Genomic DNA, 22,632 nt, shown 5'->3' on the forward strand with positions numbered 1-22,632 from the left:
CTCGGCCCATGGGAGACAGGTCGGGAGCGCAGCATCGAAACCGGCGCGCAAAGAGTGGACCGGGGCCGGCTTCGGGTATCTGACCCGTGTTGCGAGTTCGTTTTTTCCACCTAAGTCTTGGAGACGGTTTCCCCATGGCCGTTAGCTAGAAGGGGCCAAAGTATTACTGCGGGGTGGGCGTGCGGGAGAGTCTTTCCTCCCCGGGCCCGGCTACCGAGGCTCAGGGACCCTCGCTGCTTGCGGATCAGTCGGCGCGCTGTACGGATCCCCCAGGAGAGCGCGCGGCACGACCCATCCCATCCCGCCCTCCCAGGCGCGGGCGCGGGGCGCGCCAGCCACTCACAAACTCGAAGATGAAGAGCAGGTCCGGGAAGGTGGTGAAGACCGCGAAGCCGCTAGGCAGGCTGCTGCCGCCCGACGCCGCTGAGGGGGCCATGCTGGTGGGCTGGCGACGGCCTCGGAACAGGACGCGCGCAGCTCTGGCTGGCTCTGCGCTGAGCGCTCGCTTGCCCGGCGGAGCTCAGTGGCCAGGGCGCCCCCGCGCGCGGGTTAAGAGTAGGGGCGCCCCTGACGAAGAGGGAGGAGCCCCGGCCGCCGCCCGGCCCCCGCCCTAGACTGAGGGGCACCCCAAGGGACCTGCCCAGCGCCAAGGGCGCAGCCCTGAACCACCCCGAGGTTGGGGCGGGGGTTTGACTCCTGATGCCCAGGTCTGGGCGCCACCTCCGGGCGCCACCTCCCACCCGGAGCCAAAGCTACCACGATGAGGCGCTTCGCACACTTCGCACACTTTGCACTCTTTGCAGGTGATCGCCATTTCTTAAGAATGATCACCATCAACCACTATGCCCCCCAAACTCTCCACCGTGGCACCCCTCGGGTCACCACTGCTCGAACTGTTCTTAAGTTGGAGCTCTTTCATCTTTCTGCTGGGGTAGTTAATATGCATGACCTCTGGGTCCAGGCTCATCGTGAGACCAGTTCCCTGCCCTGCAGAGGCGGTGCTGAGACCAGCTCCGGCCACCCATTCCTTCTCCCTGCACCCTCAGAGCCCGGAGCCCGGAACGCTGCACCCCGGTCCGCATCACTCCGTGGTGGAGCTGCTGGGCGATGGATTAAGGACAGTCACCGCTGCCTTGGACCTTGGAGGGTGGAGGGGAGCCAGCATTGCTGAGGGACTACTAAGTGTCCAGCACTGCCATAGGCTCTTTGCACACATGACCTCATTTAATCCCACAGAGCCTTTCCAGTAGGTGTCACCCCACCTACAGGCTCAGAGTGGGGAAGGAACATGCCCAGGCCACATGGAGGGCAACTGGGCCTCTTGACTCTAGAAGGCAGACTGTCCCACTGCCTCCGTGCCCCCTGCATAAAATCCACACACTTGAAAACTATATCTGTGAGTCTGCTTCTTTTATGTTATATTCAATAGTTTGTTGTATTTTTTAAATTTCACATATAAGTGATATCAACAGTATTTGTCTTTCTCTGTCTGACTTACTTCATTTAGCACGTCTTCCAAGTCCATCCATGTTGCTGCAAATGGCAAAATTTTATTCTTTTATATGGCTGAGTAGTATTCCATTGTGTGTGTGTGTGTGTGTGTGTGTGTGTGTGTGTGTGTGTCTGTATCTCACATCTTCTTTATCCATTCTCTGTTGATGGACATTCATGTTGCTTCTATATCTTGGCAATTGTAAATAATGCTGCTATGAACATTGGGGTGCATGTATCTTTTCCAATGAGTGGTTTAGTTATACCCAAGAGTAGTGTCAGATGGTAGTTCTATTTTTAGTATTTTGAGAAACCTCCATACTGTTTTCCAAAGTGGCTGCACCAATTTACCTTCCCACCAACTGTGTATGGGCTTTCCCTTTTCTCCACATCCTCACCAACATGGATTGGAAGAATTAATATTGTTAAAATGGCCATACTACCCAAGGCAATCTAAAGATTCAGTGCAACCCCTATTAAAATACCAATGGCATTTTTTGCAGAACTAGAACAAATAATTTTAAATTTTGTATGGAAACACAATAGACCCTGAATAGCCAAAACAATCTTGAGAAAGAACAGAGCTGGAGCAATCATACTCCCTGACTTCAGACTATACTACAAAGCTACAGTCATCAAAACAGTATGGTACTGGCACAAAAACAGACACATAAATCAATGGAACAGAATAGAGAGCCCAGAAAGAAACTCACACACTTATGTTCAATTAATCTATGACAAAGGAAGAAAGAATATACAATGGAGAAAAGACAGTCTTTTCAATAAGTGGTGCAGGGAAAACTAGACAGCCACACATAAAAGAATGAAATTAGAACATTCTCTAACACCATATACAAAACTAAACTCAAAATGGATTAAAGACCTAAATGTAAGATAGGAAACCATAAAACTCCTAGAGGAAAACATAGCCAAAATATTCTTTGAAATAAATTGTAGCAATATTTTTTGGATCTGTCTCCTAAAGCAAAGGAAATAAAAGCAAAAATAAACAAATAGGACCTTAGTAATAAAACTTAAATCTTTTGCACAACAAAGACAACCATTGACAAATGAAAAGACAACCTACTGAATGAGAAAAATATTTGCAAATTATATGACCGATAGGAGTTAATATCCAACATATATAAACAGCTAATATAGCTAAAATAAATAAATAAATAAACCGATTTAAAAATGAGTAGAAGAACTGAATATACATTTTTCCAAAGAGGAAATGCCTACGGCCAAGAGACGTGAAAAGATGCTGATCACTAATCCAGGAAATGCAAATCAAAACCATGGTGATATGTCACCTCATACCTTTCAGAATGGCTGTCATCAAAAAGAACACATATAACAAATGTTGGCAAGGATGTGGATCCCTGCCTTTTTGAAGCTTACCCTAGGGAAAGGAGAGAGAGAGTTCAATCAAACACTGCATGATAAATGTGTAAAGGGTTTGGTGCTGGGAGGAGACTGCAGGGATCCTCAGGGGCACCCAGCAGCCCAGCCTGGCTTGGCCTAGGGCTGGAGGGAGCTTGTGGGAGGAAGTGACCCTTGAGTGAGTGTGCAGTGGTTAACTAGAGGGAGAAGGAGGCCTTCCCTACAGAGGAACAGCAGGCACAGGCCCTGGAGGATGGTCAGGCCCTGCTCCACATGCTGCAAGGGCTGCAGGATAAATAAGGGAATCCCTGATAGGGGTCAGAGCCACTGTGCTGGGGGAGAAGGGAGAAGAGCCATGGACGTCTAGGGCAGAAGGAAATAGGCACAGACGGTGGGTTCTGGGAGAAGAAGACAGGACAGATGCTGATAGGGGAGTCTGTGCAGGAAGAGGGAGGCAGGGTGCACCTGGAAGGGTCCTGGAGGCTGGAAAGTCTTTGATCTCTGTGGGGAGCAGGGTGTCTCCTGGGGCAGAGCTGGAAAGGCCAAGGGCAGGCTGGGCTCAGAGGAAAGGGGCAAAATCTAAAGAGTATTAAGCATACCTCAAGCTTAGTCATTTCCCCCTGTTCAGCCCTGAGAATAATCAGGTTCATGCTCTCTGCCCCAGAGAGGGGTGGGGACCCTGCCACTCTGCAGGAGAGCTCACTGCCTGCCCAGGGAGTTACACCTAGAGTTTGGCCCAAGTTGCCCAGGACATCAGGAGGCATCAGATGCACAGAGAGGGCTGGGCCAGTGGGTCCCCTGGATGCAGACTCACAACTCAAGCTGTGCAGGTTGGGGCTTGCAGGCTGCTCCCTGTTAAGCATGTCCTTTCCAGGTTTCACTTACAGCGCCTCTCAAATAGCCTTTGCCATGCAGCATGCTACTAAGACTCCGAAGAATTGCTGAGAAAACACTAGAATTTAGCAGGTGCATCCTGGAACAGCCTTGATCCTGGGCCTTTCACTCTCAAACTCAGGCTTCCTCCGAAGGCCTCCCCATGGGAACTGACCCCCTCTTGGATGACCAGGAACCCACCTTTTAGAGAAGCCACTTGCCTCCAGGTATTGAGAAACCTTTACCCTCCCACCTCCTGTGCCAGAGGGACCTTCCTTGTTATCTTTTCTCTGCATTTGTTTTCTTTTGGAAAAAATACACTTAAACTTAGAAAACATAGAAAGGAAAATTGTACTAATACTCCATGATTCTCCCAAATCAAGGCAACTATTCTCAGCTCTGCATGTTACCTTTTAGAAGTCATGAAGGGGCAGACTTGCTACCTCTCTGAGCTTCTGTTTCCACCTGGTGACTTGTCCGTTCATTCAACCTAAAATGTACCCTCAAAGTGCCACGCCCAAGCTGTCTGAGCACAAGTGACCAGGCTGGAGAGGGAGGTATATGTGGGAGCCTGGGTAGCGGAGGTGAGGCCATTGTACCTGGGAGCATTCCAGGTGGCAGCCATGACGGCCTTTGACAAGGCCATTGTGAGTTCTCCTCCAGGGAAGAGAGGGGATTCCAGCAGGTGCCCATGTTTCTTCAGTTCTTGGAAGGCTTGGTCAGTGCAAAGCACTTGGGACAGAGCCTAAAGAAACAGGGGTCCAGGGACCAGCCCATAGTTCTCTGAATCAGCGTAGGGACCCTCAATATCTGGGACAGCATGAATTCAGAAAATACAACAAAACTATAGAAAACCTCAACCAAGGGGAATTTGAAACTTGGTGCAGAAGAACGGCATGTCCTTATGAAGAGTAGTAGGAACTTGCTAATTCACCTTTCGGTGCTCAGTACTTACCACAGTGCCTGGTACATGTGAAGGGTGATGAGTGCTTGTTGAAGGACAGGGAGAGAGGGTGGGGGGAAGGAGGGACAGAAAGAGGGGGGGAAATTTTAAGCGTGCAGGCAGGTTTCTGGAAAGCCCAGGAACATTCAGCTTCCACAGGGGCTGTGTCCTACTGGCTTCCTGAACTTGCCAGGATGTGTGTCCTTTGGATGAATTGATTGCTATCACTGTAAACAGACCGGCTTTTCCAGATGTGGGGAACAGAAAGGAGGAAGAGCTCTTGGCTGCTCTAGGTCTTGGTCTATGACTCGGAGCAGCTAAGCCCTTGCAAGGAAGGGAGGGCGCCTGTCGCTGCTTCACCTGGATGACAGAGAAGGCTCCAGAGAGCTGCACCCAGAAGTGTGCAGGACACAGCCTGGCTGAACAGGGTGGACGGTGCCACAGCCCCTGGGGACGAGGCCTGGCCCTCATCTGACCAGCCCAGCTGTTTTGGGCAGCAGTCGTGACTGTGCAGAGCAGCCATTGCATCATGGGAGGTGCTTCAGACCCCAACTTAAACATCAGAAGGACCCGAATCCTGGCCTTACCAGGTTCTCTGAGACACGACATCCCCTCCCCACCTCTGGTCAGTCAATGGGAGGGAGCAACTCTGTGGGAAAGGACAGCCCATTCTCAGGAAGCCCTGTGACCACGTCCACTCCGAATAGGACAAGTCATCCAGACGCACGAGGGCTGTGTCCATTCTGTGGGAGGCCCTCTCAGAGCTGGAAAAGGCACAGTAGACATCCATGTGCTGACACAGGAACATGACCAGGAGAGCATAATTTGGAGGTGAAAAGAAGAAGCTGCAGACCAGTACGTAGAGACGTGAGGCTGAGGGTAGGAGAGAAATGACACTGTTTCTTGAATGGTGGACATGGAACATAGAACTTGTCGTTGGAGACCCCGTTCAGGAGGGCACATCTTGGCTCTGCTCGCTTGGGCTGCCTCAGGTCCTCTGGTTGTCAGTCCTCCTGCCTGGGTTTCCTTCCTGCAAGAAGGACCTGAGCGCTCAGGCATCTGGCTGTTCTGAACTGTGGCCTCTGGCTTTCTCTTCTGCATCTTGTGTTCCACGAAGACAGCCACGTACAGCCACAGCTGCACCCCTAATTTTATCACAGTCATGGCCCTCCCTCTGGTCCCATGTTGAATATACAATAGATACTTAGTGAGAGACCTTGGCGAGCCCTCAGCTTATAGAGTGTGAATGTGGAACTTGGGTTAAAAATCTCTCCTGAGAAGAAGAAGTAAATAGAAGTAGATAGAAATATACTCGCTGCAGCTTCAGATGAAGTGCTTGATTTCTTTGCCTTGGTTTGCTTGTCTACAAAATGGCAAGAGTAATCCCTCTCTCACAGGGATATTTGTGAATTAAATGAGGTAATATGTGTCAGGTGCCCTTTGCAGTGCCTGCCATGAGAATATGCTGCCGAATTCTGTTTGCTAGTATTTCGTTGAGGATTTTTCCATCGGTGCTCATAGGGGATATCAGTCTATGGTTTTCTTGTAGTGGCTTTGTCTGGCTTTGATGTCAGGGTACTACCGGCCTCATACAATGGGGCTTGAAGTGTTCCCTCCTCTTCAATGTTTTGTAAAATTTGAGAGGGATTCGTATTAGTCCTTCTTTAAATGTTTGGTGGAATTTACCAGTGAAGCCATCAGGTCCAGGGCTTTTCTTTGTTGGGATATTCTTCATTACTCATTCAAATTCCTTACTAGAAATAGATCTACTCAGATGTTCTGTTTCTTTGTTATTTAGTCTTGGTAGGTTTTGTGTTTCTAGGAATGTGTCCATTTCATGCAGATTATCTGATTTGTTGGTGTACAATTGTTCACGGTAGTCTCATGATCCTTTTTATATCTGTAGAGTTGGTAGTTATCTCCCCACTCCAGTTTCTGATTTTAGTAATCTGAGTCTTCTCTCTGTTTTTCTTAGCCTATCTGTCTAAATGTTCATCAATTTTGTTGATCTTTTTGAAGAAGCAACTTCTGGTTTCATTGATTTTGTCTATTGTTTTTCTATTCTCTATTTCATTTATCTCTGCTGTAATCTTTATCATTTCTTTCCTTCTTCTAACTTCGAGTTTAGTTTGTTCATTTTTTTTCTAGTTTCTTAAGTTGTGAAGTAAGGTTGTTTATTTGAGATATTTCTTATTTTGCAGTAGAAGAGTTATAGCTATAAATTTCCCCCTTAGTACTGCTTTCACTGCACTCATAATTTTTGGTATGTCGTGTTCTAGTCTTCTTTTATCTCTGAGTATTTTCTAATTTTCTTTCTGACTTCTTCTTGATTTATTGATTGTTTAAAAGTGTGCTGCTTAATGGAGAAAAGACAGCCTCTTCAATAAGAGGTGCTGGGGATACCGGACAGCTACACGTAAAAGAATGAAACTAGAACACTACCTAACGCTATACACAAAAATAAACTCCAAATGGATTAGAGACCTAAATGTAAGATCAAACACTATAAAACTCTTAGAGGAAAACATAGGAAAAACACTCTCTGACATAAACCACAGCAAGATCTTTTTGACCCACCTCCTAGACTAATGAAAATAAAAACAAAAATAAACAAATGGGACCTAAGGAAACTTAAAAGCTTTTGCACAGCAAAGGAAACCATAAACAAGATGAAAAGACAACCCACAGAATGGGAGAAAATATTTGCAAATGAAGCAACGGACAAAGGATTAATCTCCAAAATGTACAAACAGCTCATGGAGCTCAATATCAAAAAAACAAACAAACCAATTAAAAAATGGGCAGAAGATCTAAGTAGACATTTCACCAAAGAAGACATACAGATGGCCAAGAGGCACATGAAAAGATGCTCAACATCACTAACTATTCAAGAAATGCAAATCAAAACTACAATGAGGTATCACCTCACACCAGCCAGAATGGCCATCATCAAAACATCTACAAACAGTAAATGCTGGAGGGGGTGTAGAGAAAAGGGAACCCTTTTGCACTGTTGTTGAGAATGTAAATTGATACAGCCACTATGGAGAATAGTATGGAGGTTCCTTAAAAAACTAAAAATAGAACTACCATATGACCCAGCAATCCCACTACTGGGCATATACCCTGAGAAAACCATAATTCAACAAGAGTCACGTACCACAGTGTTCATTGCAGCTCTGTTTACAATAGCCAGGACACGGAAGCAACCTAAGTGTCCAACGATAGATGAATGGATAAAGAAGATGTGGCACATACGTACAATGGAATACTACTCAGCCATAAAAAGGAATGAAACTGGGTCATTTGTAGAGATGTGGATGGACCTGGAGTCTGTCATACAGCATGAAGTAAGCCAGAAAGAGAAAAACAAATATCGTATATAACGCATATATGTGGAATCTAGAAAAATGGTACAGATGAACCTATTTGCAGGGCAGGAATAGAGACATAGACATGGAGAATGGACATGTTGACATGGGGGGGAAGGGGAGGGTGGACGAACTGGGAGATTAGGTTTGACGTAAATACACTGCCATGTGTAAAATAGCTAGCTAGTGGGAACCTGCTGTATAGCACAGGGAGCTCACCTCAGTGCTCTGTGACGACCTAGATGGGTGAGATGGGGGGTGGATATAGGTATACACAGAGCTGATTCACTTCATTGTACCGCAGAAACTAACACAACATTGTAAAGCAATTTTACTCCAATAAAAAAAAAAAAGAAAAAAAGCGTGTTTTTTAATTTCCATGATTTTGTGGATTTTCCAGTTTTTCTCTTGTTGCTGATTTCTAACTTCATCCCATTGTGGTCAGAGAAGATGTTTTCTATAATATCTATCTCTTTAAATCCATTGACACTAAATTTATGGCCTAACATATGGTCTATCCTGGAAAATGTCCCATGTGCACTAGAGAAGAATGTATATTCTATTGTTCTTTGGTGGAGTGTTCTGTAGAGTAAGTCCCCTACATACGAACCTTCAAGTTGTGAGTTTTCAAAGATGTGAACATGCCCCTGTGTGCCAGCTGTTGTACGGTACTACTGTACTTTTCATGGTACTGTACTCTAAGATTAAAAATGTTTTCTTTAATTTTTGTGTTTGTTTTTTATGTATTATTTGTGTGAAAGGTATTATAAACCTACTACAGTACAGTACTATATAGCCAATTGTGTTAGTTGGGTACCTAGGCTAACTTTGTTGGACTTAAAAACAAATTGGAGGGCTTCCCTAGTGGCGCAGTGGTTGAGAGTCCGCCTGCCAATGCAGGGGACACGGGTTCGTGCCCCAGTCCGGGAAGATCCCACATGCCGCGGAGTGGCTGGGCCCGTGAGCCACAACTACTGAGCCTGCGCATCCGGAGCCTGTGCTCCGCAAATGGAGAGGCCACAACAGTGAGAGGCCCGCGTACCGCAGAAAACAAAACAAAACAAAACAACAACAAAAAAACCAAATTGGACTTATGAAAGTGTTCTCGAAACAGAACTCATTTGTATGTAGGGGATTTACCGTACATGTCTGTTAGATCTAGTTTGTTTATTGTGTCATTTAAGTTTTCTATTTCTTTTCTTTTCTTTTTTTAAAACATGTTTTGGCTGTGTTGGGTCTTCGTTGCTGAGCGCGGGCTTTCTCTAGTTGGGGCGAGCGGGGACTACTCTTCATTGCCGTGCGTGGGCTTCTCATCGCGGTGGCTTCTTTTGTTGCAGATCACGGGCTCTAGGAGCACAGGCTTCAGTAATTGTGGTGTGCAGGCTCAGTAGTTGTGGCGCACAGGCTTAGTTGCTCCTCAGCATGTGGGATCTTCCTGGACCAAGGCTCGAACCCGTGCCCCCTGCATTGGCAAGGGGATTCTTAACCACTGCACCTCCAGGGAAGTCCAACTTTTCTACTTCTTTATCTTCTCTTTGTTCTATCCACTATTGCGAGTGAGGTATTGAAATCTTCCCCGAGTCTTCCCCTGGAAGTGGCAGGCTTTCAACAGACCCCAGAGATGCAGAATAGTTACATCAGGCAGATTCTGCCAGTATAATTGTTGCCCAGGTGGAGAAACAGATTTCTGGTGTTTCCTACTCCAATATCTTCCAAGAATTCTCTGACAAATGTACTTTTTAAGTGGAAACTTGGTCATCACTGTAAATGGAAAAACAGTATCATTTGCCATATATAGAAAGGAACTCTGAAAATAGGTACCATGAACACCAAAAAGCAGGATTACATTCTAGAAGATTCTGTGGCCCACAAGGATCTCCACCAGTACCTGAGAAAGTGTGGAGCTATGATCCCAAAACAGCATGAGTGGATGAGACCCGCTGGTCCTCAGGGTGCAGCCTCATCTGTGGAGTGGGCTGAATTAACTCTCTATGCCACAGGGTAGCGACCCTGTCACTCCATGTCTTCAAAAACCTAGCATTGTCAAGCTCTTTAAATTTCACAAAACCAGTGGGTCTGAGATGGTATATAGGTGTTCTTTATATTTTCAAGTACTAGTCCTGTGTCAGCTTTATCCTTTGCAAATGTCTTTTCCCAGTCTATGACTTGTTTTCTGACTAACAGAAATTTTGTTTTTTGTTTTTGTCTTTTACTTATTTGCTGCGCCATGCGACACTCGGGATCTTAGTTCCCCAACCAGGAATCGAAGCCGCACCCCCTGCATTGGAAGCACGGAGTCTTAACCACTGGACCGCCAGGGAAGTCTCAAAGGTTGTTTGTTTTTAATGAAGTAGATACATTTTTTCAGCCTTCTCCCTTATGGTTTGTGTTTTCTGTGTCTTAAGAAATTCTTCCCTATCCCAAGATTATGGTTTTTCTTTTCTCATTTAGGACTTTAATCCACAAAGAAGTGACATCTGTGTATGGTGAAGGTAGAGAGCCAATTTCATCTTTTCATATGATGGACCACCGTCCCAGCAACATCCACTGAATTGTCTGGACCTCCCCCACTGTTCTTGCACCTGCTTTTAGATGCCTGTGATATTTTGGACACACACACAAGGACCTGGTAGCTGCGGCTGCCTCCTGGGAGGTAAGCTGGGTGCCTGGGGGAGACAGATGGAAAGAAACTTACTTTTCCCCATTCACCCTTTTGTACCTTTTGAGTTCTATTTGAACTAATCAATAAAATAAAAAAGAATGATTTATTTAAACAACTTAAAAGGCTGTGCTTTTCTCACCATAATTTGATGCTACTTGCAACCTGAAATCAGCTGGCTCAGAGACCCGATTCTCTCTGAGGGAGGGAGAGAGTGGCAAGGAGCACGTTTACACTCTGAATGGATGTAAGTATGGGGGCCCCTGGGGAACTGACAGGCCAAGAACTGACTTAACAAATCCCCTGAATCTTTCTTAGTTGTTGCTCTTCCTTCATCCCTTCCTTCCTTCCTTCTTGCGTTGGGTCTTCGTTGCTGTGCGCGGGCTTTCTCTAGCTGCGGCGAGCGGGGGCTACTCTTCGTTGCGGTGCGCAGGCTTCTCACTGCGGTGGCTTCTCTTGTTGCAGAGCACCGGCTCTAGGCACGCGGGCTTCAGTAGTTGTGGCGCACGGGCTCTAGGGCGCAGGCTCAGTAGTTGTGGTGCATGGGCTTAGTTGCTCAGCGGCATGTGGGATCCTCCCGGATCAGGGATCAAACCCATGTCCCCTGTATTGGCAGGTGGATTCTTAACCACTGCGCCACCAGGGAAGTCCTGGTTGTTGCTCTTCTTAACAGGCAAAGGACAGCTAGCTCCCTGGAATTTCCGAATAACTTGTGGATACGCCGCAGGGACTTCGTAAGCACTGCTAAAGTCAGTATTCATAAGTGATAAGTTTGGTACTAGAGTTTTCTGAGGCCTTGTTCAGTATTTCCCTAAGAAATCTGTCCGGCGAGGAGTGTTTAGCTAAGGTGCCCATTGCTAGGTCTGCACATACCCACACGGTGGTTATAATTTTTCTAATTTTGAGAAAGGTCACCATATCACAAATGTTACCCTGAGTTTCTCATGGGTTTCAGATGCTACTACACTTGTCTTCATTAATACAGCCTTAGAGTAATTTACTGCTTTCTCTTGTTGATTGCTTTGTTCCTGTGTCGACGCATCATTTCCACTTTGTTGTGGTCTTTGCGGGCACCAAGTTCTCTCTGCACCAGAAAGCAGGAACCACTCCGGTGGCTGGCCACCGAAAACCTTCCAACTCTTGGTTCAAAAGCCCACAAGCTGGGGCCACGAGGAAAGCTGTAGTCTTAGCTCCCGGTCTGGGTTCTGTCTGCCCAATGCATCCAGTAGGGAAAAATAACAACTGGGGTTTGTTTTTATCAGCTGTGGCCTGATGGACAGAGTTGATGGCGTGGAGAAGAGAGCCCAGCCCTTGAACGAGCAGTAGGAACTGCAGCTCTGGGCGGGGCAAGGGGGCAGGATGGGACCAGTGCATAAGCGGATGGTGGGAAGGAGGGCGTGTGGAGCCCTAGAAGGCAGCAGTGAGACTCAGGCCAGAAGGCGCCGCTCTCCTGCCAGAACCCCAGATTTGCGGACACTGTCGGGCAGCTTGACTTCCCTCTCATCATCCTTACACCAAAGCCCATGGAGGCTCCAAACGACTTCACCCTCTGTCCATTCTCTCCCTCTCCCCCACCGCCCTGGTCCAAGCCCGAGACCTTCCTCGCCACTGCCACTGTGCGGCCTCTGTGCTGGTCTGGAGGTGCTTTCTGCAGCCGTGCTCAGGGCACTTCAAGCCTGTACTTACAGGCTTCTAGTGGCCTCTCCTCCCCAGCGCTGCCCGGCTGCCCTGCCACCCACCCCGTCCCTCCTCTCCACTCCTCGAGCAGAGGAAACAGGTTCCCACGTCCAGACCTTTGTGCTCTCCCCACCTGATCACCTCTTCCTGGAGGACTCAGGCACCTGATCTCTTAGAGACCTTCCCTGAGAAACCCTCCTCCCTAGATCATTTATTCTGTCCCCTGATCATTTCTCATGGTACTTTCTTCAATTGAAAATCATCCACTGTTTCCTTGTTTAATGAACGCTTGCCCTCTGGGACACCTGCCTTGTTCTCCAAGCCTGGAATACCTCTGGCACCGAGAGGGTCCTCAATCACAGTTGTCGAGTGAGTAGATGAATCTCATCAGGTAACACGGTGAGATCCTTTGAGAAATGGGAACGAGGCCTAATTCAGGAAGCATTGCTGGTCCTTCACGTTTCTACACGTGAGAATTAGTCTGCAGTTGACAGGATGCTGGAGCTGCCGGAGCTGCCTCAGAGCAAGCGTCGGCAGCTGCACCCTGGGATGGGGACTGCGGGCTTGTGAGCGGGTCGGGAAGCAGCACGTTCTGAAGCGCCTAGAGTCTGGTTCATGATCTGCGCTGCCTACGTGAGGCTGCCCTACTTTCTAAGATCTCCGATCAGCATCTCGTTTTCTCTGTTGATGCACATGTCCTCTCCCTTGGAGATCAGCCCGAATTCCGTCCACGTGCACTCATTTTGCCCTTGAACTCACGTCTGATGTGAGGCTCACAGGTGATCAGAACCTTCCTTGCCTTGTCGGCATCTGTGCATTCACCTTCCGCCTCTCCTCCACTTGTTGCATCTCAACTCCAGGTACCCACTACCTGTGTAGTCCCACTATCTCTCCTTCCCCCGCTCCCAGGGCGGCTCCTTCCCAGGCCTCTCCCGACACTTTATTCACTCAGCATTTCTCCTATAGTAATTATTTTGTACCCATGGAACAGGTCTGGCAGTTTGCAAGGAAAGAACAGTCTTAGTAATCTTTCTATGCTTAGGGCCTAGAGCATACACGTTTGAAGAACAAGTAAGTGAGTGAATGACTAAGTGTGTGAATAAGTGAGGGAGTGAATGAATGATCTATCCTTCCTGGCTGTCATGGTGTCTGTCTGGTGGTTCTGACACAGGACGAGCAGGGGACAGACGTGGGCAGACAGCAAAGTTTGTCCTTTGAGGCTGACCCTAGAGGCAGCAGACCCCCCACCCCCGACCTCACCTTCTTCCTTGCTCGAGACCCAGATTTTGGTCAGGTGCTGGGTCCCTGGAAGCTCCGTGGCACCTTCCCAGGTCCAGTGTTTCCTAACTTTTCCTGAGCCAGAAAGGGTTTGGTCTGCTGGTGTTTTATAAGATTTAAAGACTCTTTTGATAGTGGACACAGCATATTGACATCGGGATAGATAAAAGCAGAATTTTTTGTTCCTTATGGCTCCAAATGGGAGAAGGCCTCCAGGCAGGGCCACACCAGGGGACACGCACCTGGGAGCAGTATAACAGGCAGCGGGAGCCGTGTGGATCGGCTTGGCTGTGGCCAGTGAGGTGAGCTAACTAGGGTTCACAGCCTCCCCGGGGGACTGGCTAATTTGAATGACTTGGAATTATAAGCCCTAAGCCTAGGGCCTGTGCCTGGTTGGCAGGTACCTGTGGCACCTGGTCCCGGGGCCTGATGTGTAGCGGTCCACAGTGGAGAGCCTGATAAGGGAAGTGGTTGGAGTGTGGACTTAATCGTCTTCTCAAGAAAAGGAACTGACAAGCCTCTAGCCACGGCCTCAAAAGCGGGTCTAGATGGTGTTCAAAACACAGCTCTATTACAATTGACCCCTTAATGTCTTGGCATCCGTTTTGAGCTTGATTATTTGGGGTATTACTAGTGGCCTGACTAGTAGAGGAGACTTTTAGAGCGCAGGGCATACATTGCTGTTAATGGTAGGAAAACAAGAAGAAATATTCATACAGGGAGCCCGTATAGGCTGGCCCATAACCAAGTTTCCTGGTTACGTGGCATTAGCTAAGAAAACAGATCTGAAGTGTTTTGGGGTCTTTAATAATATCTTGGTGGAACTGTAAAGTACGTCAAAAGTACGAGTGACATTTTTATGACGATAATGTCTTGGTATATTTCTTGGGCCGAGGGGGCAGGTCCAGCAGCTATGTTGTTGGAGGGTCTGAACTGATAGTTCAGTGAGACACATGGACAAGGAACAGTGGTACTTGCTGGTGACCAAGGGGGAGGAGGTGCTTGTGGTGAACATGGCTGCAAATGCGTGGACAGTAGTAACATCTACAAGATTTCACTCCAGGCGTGGGAATATAGAGGTGTACGTTTTGGCAGAGAGCGAGGAATATACAGGATCGTGGGCTAGGCAAACAGCAAGCTCAGGAAACAGAATAGAATCCCTAATATCAAGGGAAGAAAAGCCATAAATACCCTGAGTCCGGTTTGTCAGCCCCTTAGGAGCGGCCCCTGGCCTTCACTGTGGCAATGGTCTCATTGTCTGGAGCAAAGCCGTCTCTAACAATCAGGTCTTGGATGTGGATTGTGGGACTGGGATAGTCTTTCCAAGTGGAGATCCACTTGGGTTGGTGTGGGTTGTGTTTTTGTGGCTCTGTGGCTGAGCTCCTTGTAATTTGAAGCCTGGGAGCTTGATTTGTGAATATCTTTTTTGGGGGGCTGTGTTGGGTCTTTGTTGCTGTGCGCGGGCTTTCTCTAGTTGTGGTGAGCTGGGGCTACTCTTTGTTGCGGTGCGCAGGCTTCTCATTGTGGTGGCTTCTCTTGTTGCGGAGCACGGGCTCTAGGCACGCAGGCTTCAGTAGTTGTGGCATGCGGGCTCAGTAGTTGTGGCTTGCGGGCTCTAGAGCACAGGCTCAGTAGTTGTGGCGCAAGGACTTAGCTGCTCTGTGGCATCTTCCCGGACCAGGGATCGAACCCGTGTCCCCTGCATTGACGCAGGCGGATTCTTATCCACTGTGCCACCAGCAAAGTCCCTGTGAATATCTTTTAAATCAAGCGGTTTTGTGGGTGCACAGCCAGCAAAAGTGAGCCCAGCATCTCTGATATTGTTGTAACTGAACCAAAGCTCTGGAACCCAACTGGCACAATTCAAGCCCTGTTTAAGCGTGACCGAATCTAATGGTTTCCAAGGTTCCAAGCCTTTGCCCAGATGGGTGATGAGAGGGGTTTTGCCGCAGATAGGCTGGAAACATATGGCCTGATTTGGGCCCTTAAGAGAGTGTCAGGTTGCTTGTCAATGGAGATCCCCGTGGCTGAGGTAGGAGTTTAGCACAGCCCGGGGGCAGGCCCTCCAATCTGGCAATTGCCATGGGGCTCCTGGCTCAGGTGCTGGTTTGGTTGGTGACGGCCACGCCAGCCGGGTCTTTGGGCTTCAGAGAGAGTATCAGCCTAATAGGATAGAATGCGTGCGGGCCTTGGCATTTGCCATGGTTGGTTGAAACAGTGGCTCATTTGGAGGGTTCTGGCCTCTGAATTGCAAAGTGGTGAAAGCACCCAGATCAGTATTAACAAGACCAAGAGTTAAAAGCAGGGCGTGTAGTTGTAGCCGACAGGCTTTTCTGGTCTGCTGTCCATCTTCCCCTAGCATGTGTTATTACACATGAGGGATCGGCTGGTTTCATCATTGAGGGATACAGTGATTTTTATTTACTGAGTGGACCTTTTGTCTTTTTATCTCTCTTTCTGACAGACCACATTATCTGTGGGAACGGCTCTGAGGAAATAATTGTACTTTCCTGGAGAGGATCCTTGGGGAAGCCCGGATGAATTATGCACCCTTAGAACCCAGTCGTTAAGGAAGGAGTTTTGGATGGTGGAAATCTAGTTTCAAATGGGCCCCATACCAGATGGGCAGGTGCCTGGCCCATGAGACAATCTGTGGTCAATGCGTCCCGAGGGAATATATGCCCTCGATCTGGCCTCCAGCCCTAATGGGATGGGGGCAGGATTGAAAATCCATACAGATAAGGAGAGATGTGAGTAAAGGGCCTCATGTGTAATGAGTCTTCATATCTATGAAGCTGAGACATATCTCCCTTTAAATATAGGAAAGGGGAAGGGGAAGGTATTTTTAAGGTTGGTGTATAATTTATATATATAATATACATACATATGAACCTCCTTCTGTATCCAGGTTTCTTTCTTTTGGGGGGCTTCTAGCAGCCCAAGCTGTGGTTTTTAGTTTTTGTCTGTGATAACTGATAGTGTAGGCTTTCTAGGAGGTTAAGGAAAAGGAGTGGGGAAAGGGCCTCCCCCTCCCAGAGATGGGGGTTTGCATTTAGAAGAGCGGTAGCAGCCTCTCCTTGGGACAGCACAGTTGCGCCCTCAGTCTGAGGGATCGGTCCCTTTGCATGTTAATATTTGGGGGTGCTTAGTCAGGCCCAAGCACACGTGGCTCGGGCAGGGGCTGGGGGTGGGTGGGAGAACATGTAACTCACAATACCCCTGAGGGTCTGGGGAGCAGGGAGTGTGCAGGTGAGAGCAGTGAGCTATGCAGCCACACAGACACGGAGGCCGCCAGCGCCACCTGAGCAACACGGACAGTGAGACGGGGCCCATTTCTCTACCTCGGGCAGGGGGGTCCAACCAACGCATCTTTCCACGGGGATCACCCAAAACACACAGACAATCCAGAGTCCCGCCCCAAAGGACAATTAAATAAACGACTCCAGCCTTCCCTGGTGGCGCAGTGGTTGAGAGTCCGCCTGCCAAAGCAGGGGACACGGGTTCGTGCCCCAGTCCGGGAAGATCCCACATGCCACGGAGCGGCTAGGCCCGTGAGCCATGGCCGCTGAGCCTGCACATCCGGAGCCTGTGCTCCACAATGGGAGAGGCCACAACAGTGAGAGGCCCGCGTACCGCAAAAAGGAAAAAAAAAAAAGAAAAAGAAAAAAACGACACCGAAGACAGGATGAGGTCCTGGATAAATGCTGGAGACACATTGGAACAACCAACCCAGAAAAGTGCTGCTCTGGTGACCCACATCACTCCTGTGGCCCTAAAGTGGGCCACCTGAGGGGGTAGGCAGTCCCCAGAGCTTGGCCAGTTAGCACCCTTCATTTGAATGTTCCCATGCTGAGGACGCTTGGGTGAGGGGAGAGTAGCAAGCACACAGCAGCAGCAACAAGCCCGACATGCAAGCCCCAGTTCTGTCCCAAGCCCTCTCACCGTGGTCTAGAACCAATAAATAAACCAAGAGCCGTCTCCCGACAAAGCTCTCCAGAAGCCAACGGTCAGGGCCCCGCCATTCTGCTCACAGCACCAATTGTTTCCTAACACTTAAAGGTCCCTTTGATGGTGGCCCTGACACAAAGATCCTCAGATATATGAAAGGCAGACTCTGTTACTTACAGCTCCAAGCCAGAGCAAGCCTCCAGGCAAGGCCACACAGGGGCTCGTACCCGGGGACCAGGCAGCTGGAGCTGTAGAGGGCAGCTTGTGTGTAGCAAGCGGTTAGCTAGGCTTCTCGGGCTCCCTGTGGATTGGCTAGCTTGAGGAATTTCTCATCTCCTAGAGTGAAGCCCTGGGCTTTCACTCTCAGTCACGGTGACCCCACCATCTCATCTCCCCCACTGCAGAGACCCCCGCCCCAGCCTCTGATGTGCGGGGAGCTGGAGATGCACAGCGGCCGTGTACACACAGGGGTGGGGTTGCCAACCGGCTCCAGGGTGTACAGCCTGGCGAGAGACCCTGGAGTGTAATCTGGGTTTCCGTCACTCCACAGCTGGAACAGGACTGGCCATCGCCGGCCCGTGCTGGGCTGGGCCACTGGTCACTGGGTGCCTTTAAGTCTCTGTCCGTGGTGGAGGACTGGAGCCCACTGAGCCCACGGTGGGACCGACTGGAGCAGAGCTGGGCCCCCGCCCCTGCAGCTCTGCCGCCTCCAAGAGTGTTGTACCAAGTGCTCATGGGAAGGCCTGTTCCAACTCCTGGCCCCTGGTGTGGATAGTATGGTAGTTGTAGGGCAGGGACAACGGGGATCTCAGGAAGGGGCCCTCAGCGGGCGCTGTGAAGTCTGCTGGGTGTGGGTCACATAGCATGAGTTCAAGTCCACTTCTGTCACCTGGAGGCTGCATCAAGTCATCTCACGCCCCGAAGAAGCCTCAGTCTCCTCACTTGTGAAATAGACACACTTGTGGTACCTCCCCTTGGGGATGCTGAGGGATTAAACCAGCCTTTCCTACCTGGAGCCCATCCCACCGGCGGACTAATCAAAGACAGCGTCAGGCACTAGTGATGATGTAGACGCCTTCCCGTCTCTCCTCCTCTCTGTAAAACCCAGCCAGCCTGCATGCCCCCCACCCCGCCGGCCTTCCCTGTGTCCTGGCCCGGAGGGTCCCTTCCTCTTCACCCCCAATTCCTGCTCCTCCAGCAAGCTCTTCCATGAGCCTTCCAGACGGCAGGGACCTCGGGGCACAGGTTGGAGACATTGTCTGAGACACTGCTTTGACCGCAGTGCAGCCAAATGAGCAGTGTGGTGTTGAAGAGGATGTTTCCGGGTTGAAAGAAGACCTCATGCACCCCAACCTGCCAGGGAGGGGAGGCTGCTTCCCCCTCAAGGTGCCACACTGCTTTCTAGACAGGCAGCTGCCACAGAGACGGGGGGCCACAAGCCAAGCTAGAGGCGGTTTCATCACCCCTGCCTTGCAGAGATTCTGGGATCTGCCATGTGGAAACTCTAATGTGAACCTACAGTGACCTGGAGAGATGTTCAAATCTGCGACGTGGAAGGGAGCGTGTGCAGTAAGAGCCCATTTAGCTGCACACGTGTGCCGCAGATGTTAGCACAGAAATGTGAGCTTAGGCAACCGTGGACAGTAGATGCTGCGTTTCACAGGAGAGGCTGGACCCCACTGGGTAGAAGGAGGAGGGGGCCAAGTGCAACCTACTAGAAGCCAAGAGGCCTGGCTCTGAACTTGACTGAGGACATGGGGAATGTTAGGGGCCCGGTGCGCAGCTGCGTGAGAAGGAAAATGTTCTAGAACAGAGACCAGAGCGACTGCTCAGGGTGGGGCCATCTTCATGGGAGTGAGCACAGCACTGTGAGGTCACGTGTGCTAACGTCCATGCATTTACTCGACGGGGAAACTCGGACAGGGCCCAGGGAGGTCATCCCTGCAGCAAGGCCGCCACTTTAGGTCACACTTCGGGAAGCTTTGGCCTGGCAGCGAGGGAAATTCTCATGGGAACCCCCAGGCACGCTGTACCCTGGAGCTTTGGAAACAAAGCGATGAAAATCAGTTACAAGACTCCTAACAGCGGGCTCACGTCGCGGGGTAGAAGGCTGAGAGTTGGAAACGAGAAGGAGTTTGGCGGGCCTCAGGAGCTGATCCCCAAGGGGACGGAGGGGGTACCATCTGCTTCAAGTGCAGGGCTTTAAGGAGCCTGCTTGAAGAGGCTAACATGTGACCCCACGGTTTGGGGAACACAGGGACTGGTCTGGGATTCCAGCCTGAAAAATCCAGAGAGTGAGTGACCAGCTGGTGGTCTGCTCTCCTGCTGGAGCCCCCAAGGGTTGTGGCAAAGGATGCTGGGAAGGTTTACTGTGGACCAGAGAGCGAGGGAGGGGCCTTGCATGGGCTCGCATGGGAAAAGGGCCACATTGAGGGGCTGGAGGCAAGGCTGGCTGCCCAGGGCTCCTTAGTAAGCAGCCAGGGTGCACAGAGACAACCTCCCTCACTGCGGGTCTGTGGGTCACAGGTGCGCAGCAAAGCACTTGAAGGGGGTTGGGGATCTCCCTAGAAGTCATGAAAACACCTGTCTAAGAAAGAGGCAGCTCCCACCTCTGCCAGTGCCGGATCACACCACAGGATCCGTCTGGTAAATCTGGTACCAGGGAGCTTACTGCCTATGATTTCTGCCAGGAGTTTTATGGTTTCTGGTCTTACATTCAGGTCTTTGATCCATTTTGAGTTAGTTCTGTGTGTGTGGTGTTAGAGTGTGTTCTAATTTCATTCTTTTACATGTAGCTGTCCAGTTTCCCCAACACCAGTTATTGAAGAGACTGTCCTTTCCCCAGTGTGTATTCTTGCCTCCTTTGTTGTAAATTAATTGACCATAAATTTATGTTTATTTCTGGGCTCCATTCTGTTCCATTGATCTATGTGTCTGTTGCTAAAGGAAACAGAACAAATGAACAAAGAAAACAAAACAAAACCAAAAACCTCATAGATACAGAGAACAGATTGGTGGTTATATCAGAGGGCCAGGGGCTGTGGCTTGGACAAAAGGGTGAAGGGGTCCAGTTGTGTGGTGACGGATGGGAGCTACACTTTTGTGGTGGTCACTCTGTAGTGTATACAAATATCGAATGATTAGGTTGTACACCTGAAACCAACATACTGTTAATACTGCTTTTACATCAATTACAAAAATGAACAGCAGTGTGTACTTTACAATTCCAGCACATCTCTGTTCAGACCAGCCTCGCTTCAAGTGCTCAGTATATCGAGGAATGGTTTTGTTTTCAGGTCTTAAAAAATCTGGTCCAGTCTGGAACCAAAGCTGCCATCTTTTTTTTTTTTTTTTTTGCGTTACGCGGGCCTCTCACTGTTGTGGCCTCTCCCGTTGCGGAGCACAGGCTCTGGACACGCAGGCTCAGCGGCCATGGCTCACGGGCCCAGCCGCTCTGCGGCATGTGGGATCCTCCCGGACCGGGGCATGAACCCGTGTCCCTTGCATCGGCAGGCGGACTCTCAACCACTGCGCCACCAGGGAAGCCCCAAAGCTGCCATCTTTTATCCAGTTCGGAAGTCCAAACAGACTTGGGCTTGGAAACCAGCAGTAGAAGGGGCAGAAGGTGGCGGGGTGGAGGCCTGCTTTTCTCTCTTCTTCACTTCACCTGTTCTCCCACTGATAGGTAGTCTTTCTGCCCCTCCGCCCCACCCCTTTTCCTCTGCCCAGGACCGGGGGCAGGGGCCATTAGAGGACAAGGACAGAATCCTGGGTCGCTGTGTGTCCCTGAAGTTGTTCCTGTCGGGGTAGCACCCTGGGCTGCCTTCTGCCACCGTGGGCTCCTGTGCTGGGGAATAGCCACCCCTGGTTCCTTGACAGGGGCTCCTCCCTTGCGGGCTGCTTGCACTCAGCTCTGGGCTGCCTGCTGCCCTCCACTCCTGGATTCCCGGGGGGAGGTCACCTTGCCTCTCCAGGCCTCCCGGGCCCTTTGGCGATGCCTGTTCCTGAGACTGGCCCTGCGGCCCACCCACGGAGGGCAGTGCACTCTCTGTGTTCCTCTCCCCGCTCTGCTCTAGGGACAGCCCCAGCCCAGCTCTTTGCCCTTAGATCCTCCAGGCACAAATCTGCTGCCGCACCCTGGCACCTGCCTCCCCACCCCCCCCCCGGCGACCCAGCCAAGTCATCTGGCAGCTCCTTTGATGCCCCTTTGTTTGCTTTGCGGGTACTGTCCTCCCTTACCCCCTACCATCAAAGTGGGTAACGGACAATAATAGTGGTAGAAGATCCCTTTGATAAAACCTACGTGGCTGGACTTCCCATCTCTCCACGGAGACGCCAAGACCCCATTATCACCCTGTCACAATTACAAAGACCGTCAGGAAGGGCACGCCCGCACCAAATTATTAACTTTGGCAGTCCCCAAGGTGGAAGCGTTCCAAGTGAGTTTTATTTTCACTTTTTGCACCTTGAAACTTCCTAAAATATTGTAAAAATGTCTGCAATTTACTATTTCTATCATGAGGTTTTTTTTGAGAAAACCAATGAGACTAGGAATCAAATAAGAATATGAATATTCGGGCTTCCCTGGTGGCGCAGTGGTTGAGAGTCTGCCTGCCGATGCAGGGGCCACGGGTTCGTGCCCTGGTTCGGGAGGATCCCACATGCCGCGGAGCGGCTGGGCCCGTGAGCCATGGCCGCTGAGCCTGCGCGTCCGGAGCCTGTGCTCCGCAACGGGAGAGACCACAACAGTGAGAGACCCGCGTACCGCAAAAAAAAAAAAAAAAAAAAAGCAAAAAACTTTAAATTTTAGATCATTGCAGATTCCTATGCAGTTGTCAGAATAATACAGAGAGAGACCTTGGTACCCTCTGCCCAGTCTCCCTCAATAAGAACATGTTGCAAAACCATCGTACAGCATCACAACCAGGATGTGACGCTGGCACAGGCCACTGGTCCTGCTCAGAGATCCCCAGTGTTATTGTACTTACTTGTGTGTGTGTGTGTGTGTG

At 49.8% G+C, this 22,632-nt stretch overlaps 1 protein-coding gene and 1 long non-coding RNA gene across 5 annotated transcripts in view; one reads left to right on the forward strand and one right to left on the reverse strand.

Annotated features, from left to right (window-relative positions):
- The window catches only part of MAL (mal, T cell differentiation protein (MAL blood group)), an 18,709-nt gene extending 18,123 nt beyond the window's left edge, over positions 1–586 (reverse strand). Inside the window, exon 1 of one of the 4 annotated variants that reach the window (XM_089922782.1) lies at positions 344–586. In XM_089922782.1, the coding sequence (XP_089778908.1) occupies positions 344–436 (93 nt within the window). In that variant the 5' untranslated portion in view covers positions 437–586. The remainder of the gene's footprint in view (positions 1–343) is intronic. The other 3 variants (XM_089922779.1, XM_022599236.3, XM_089922778.1) reach the window with 3 other exon arrangements.
- Positions 455–12,910, forward strand: LOC149747679 (uncharacterized). Its single transcript, XR_016395350.1, has 3 exons — positions 455–3,974; positions 10,310–10,392; positions 10,513–12,910. It is a non-coding gene; the product is annotated as an uncharacterized LOC149747679 (long non-coding RNA).
- Positions 12,911–22,632: the final 9,722 nt, after the last annotated feature.

The sequence above is a fragment of the Delphinapterus leucas genome, chromosome 13, assembly GCF_059928025.1.
Source record: "Delphinapterus leucas isolate spDelLeu-1000000601 "Yukka" chromosome 13, BTC_Dleu_Yukka2, whole genome shotgun sequence".
In the NCBI taxonomy this organism is placed as follows: Eukaryota; Metazoa; Chordata; class Mammalia; order Artiodactyla; family Monodontidae; genus Delphinapterus; species Delphinapterus leucas.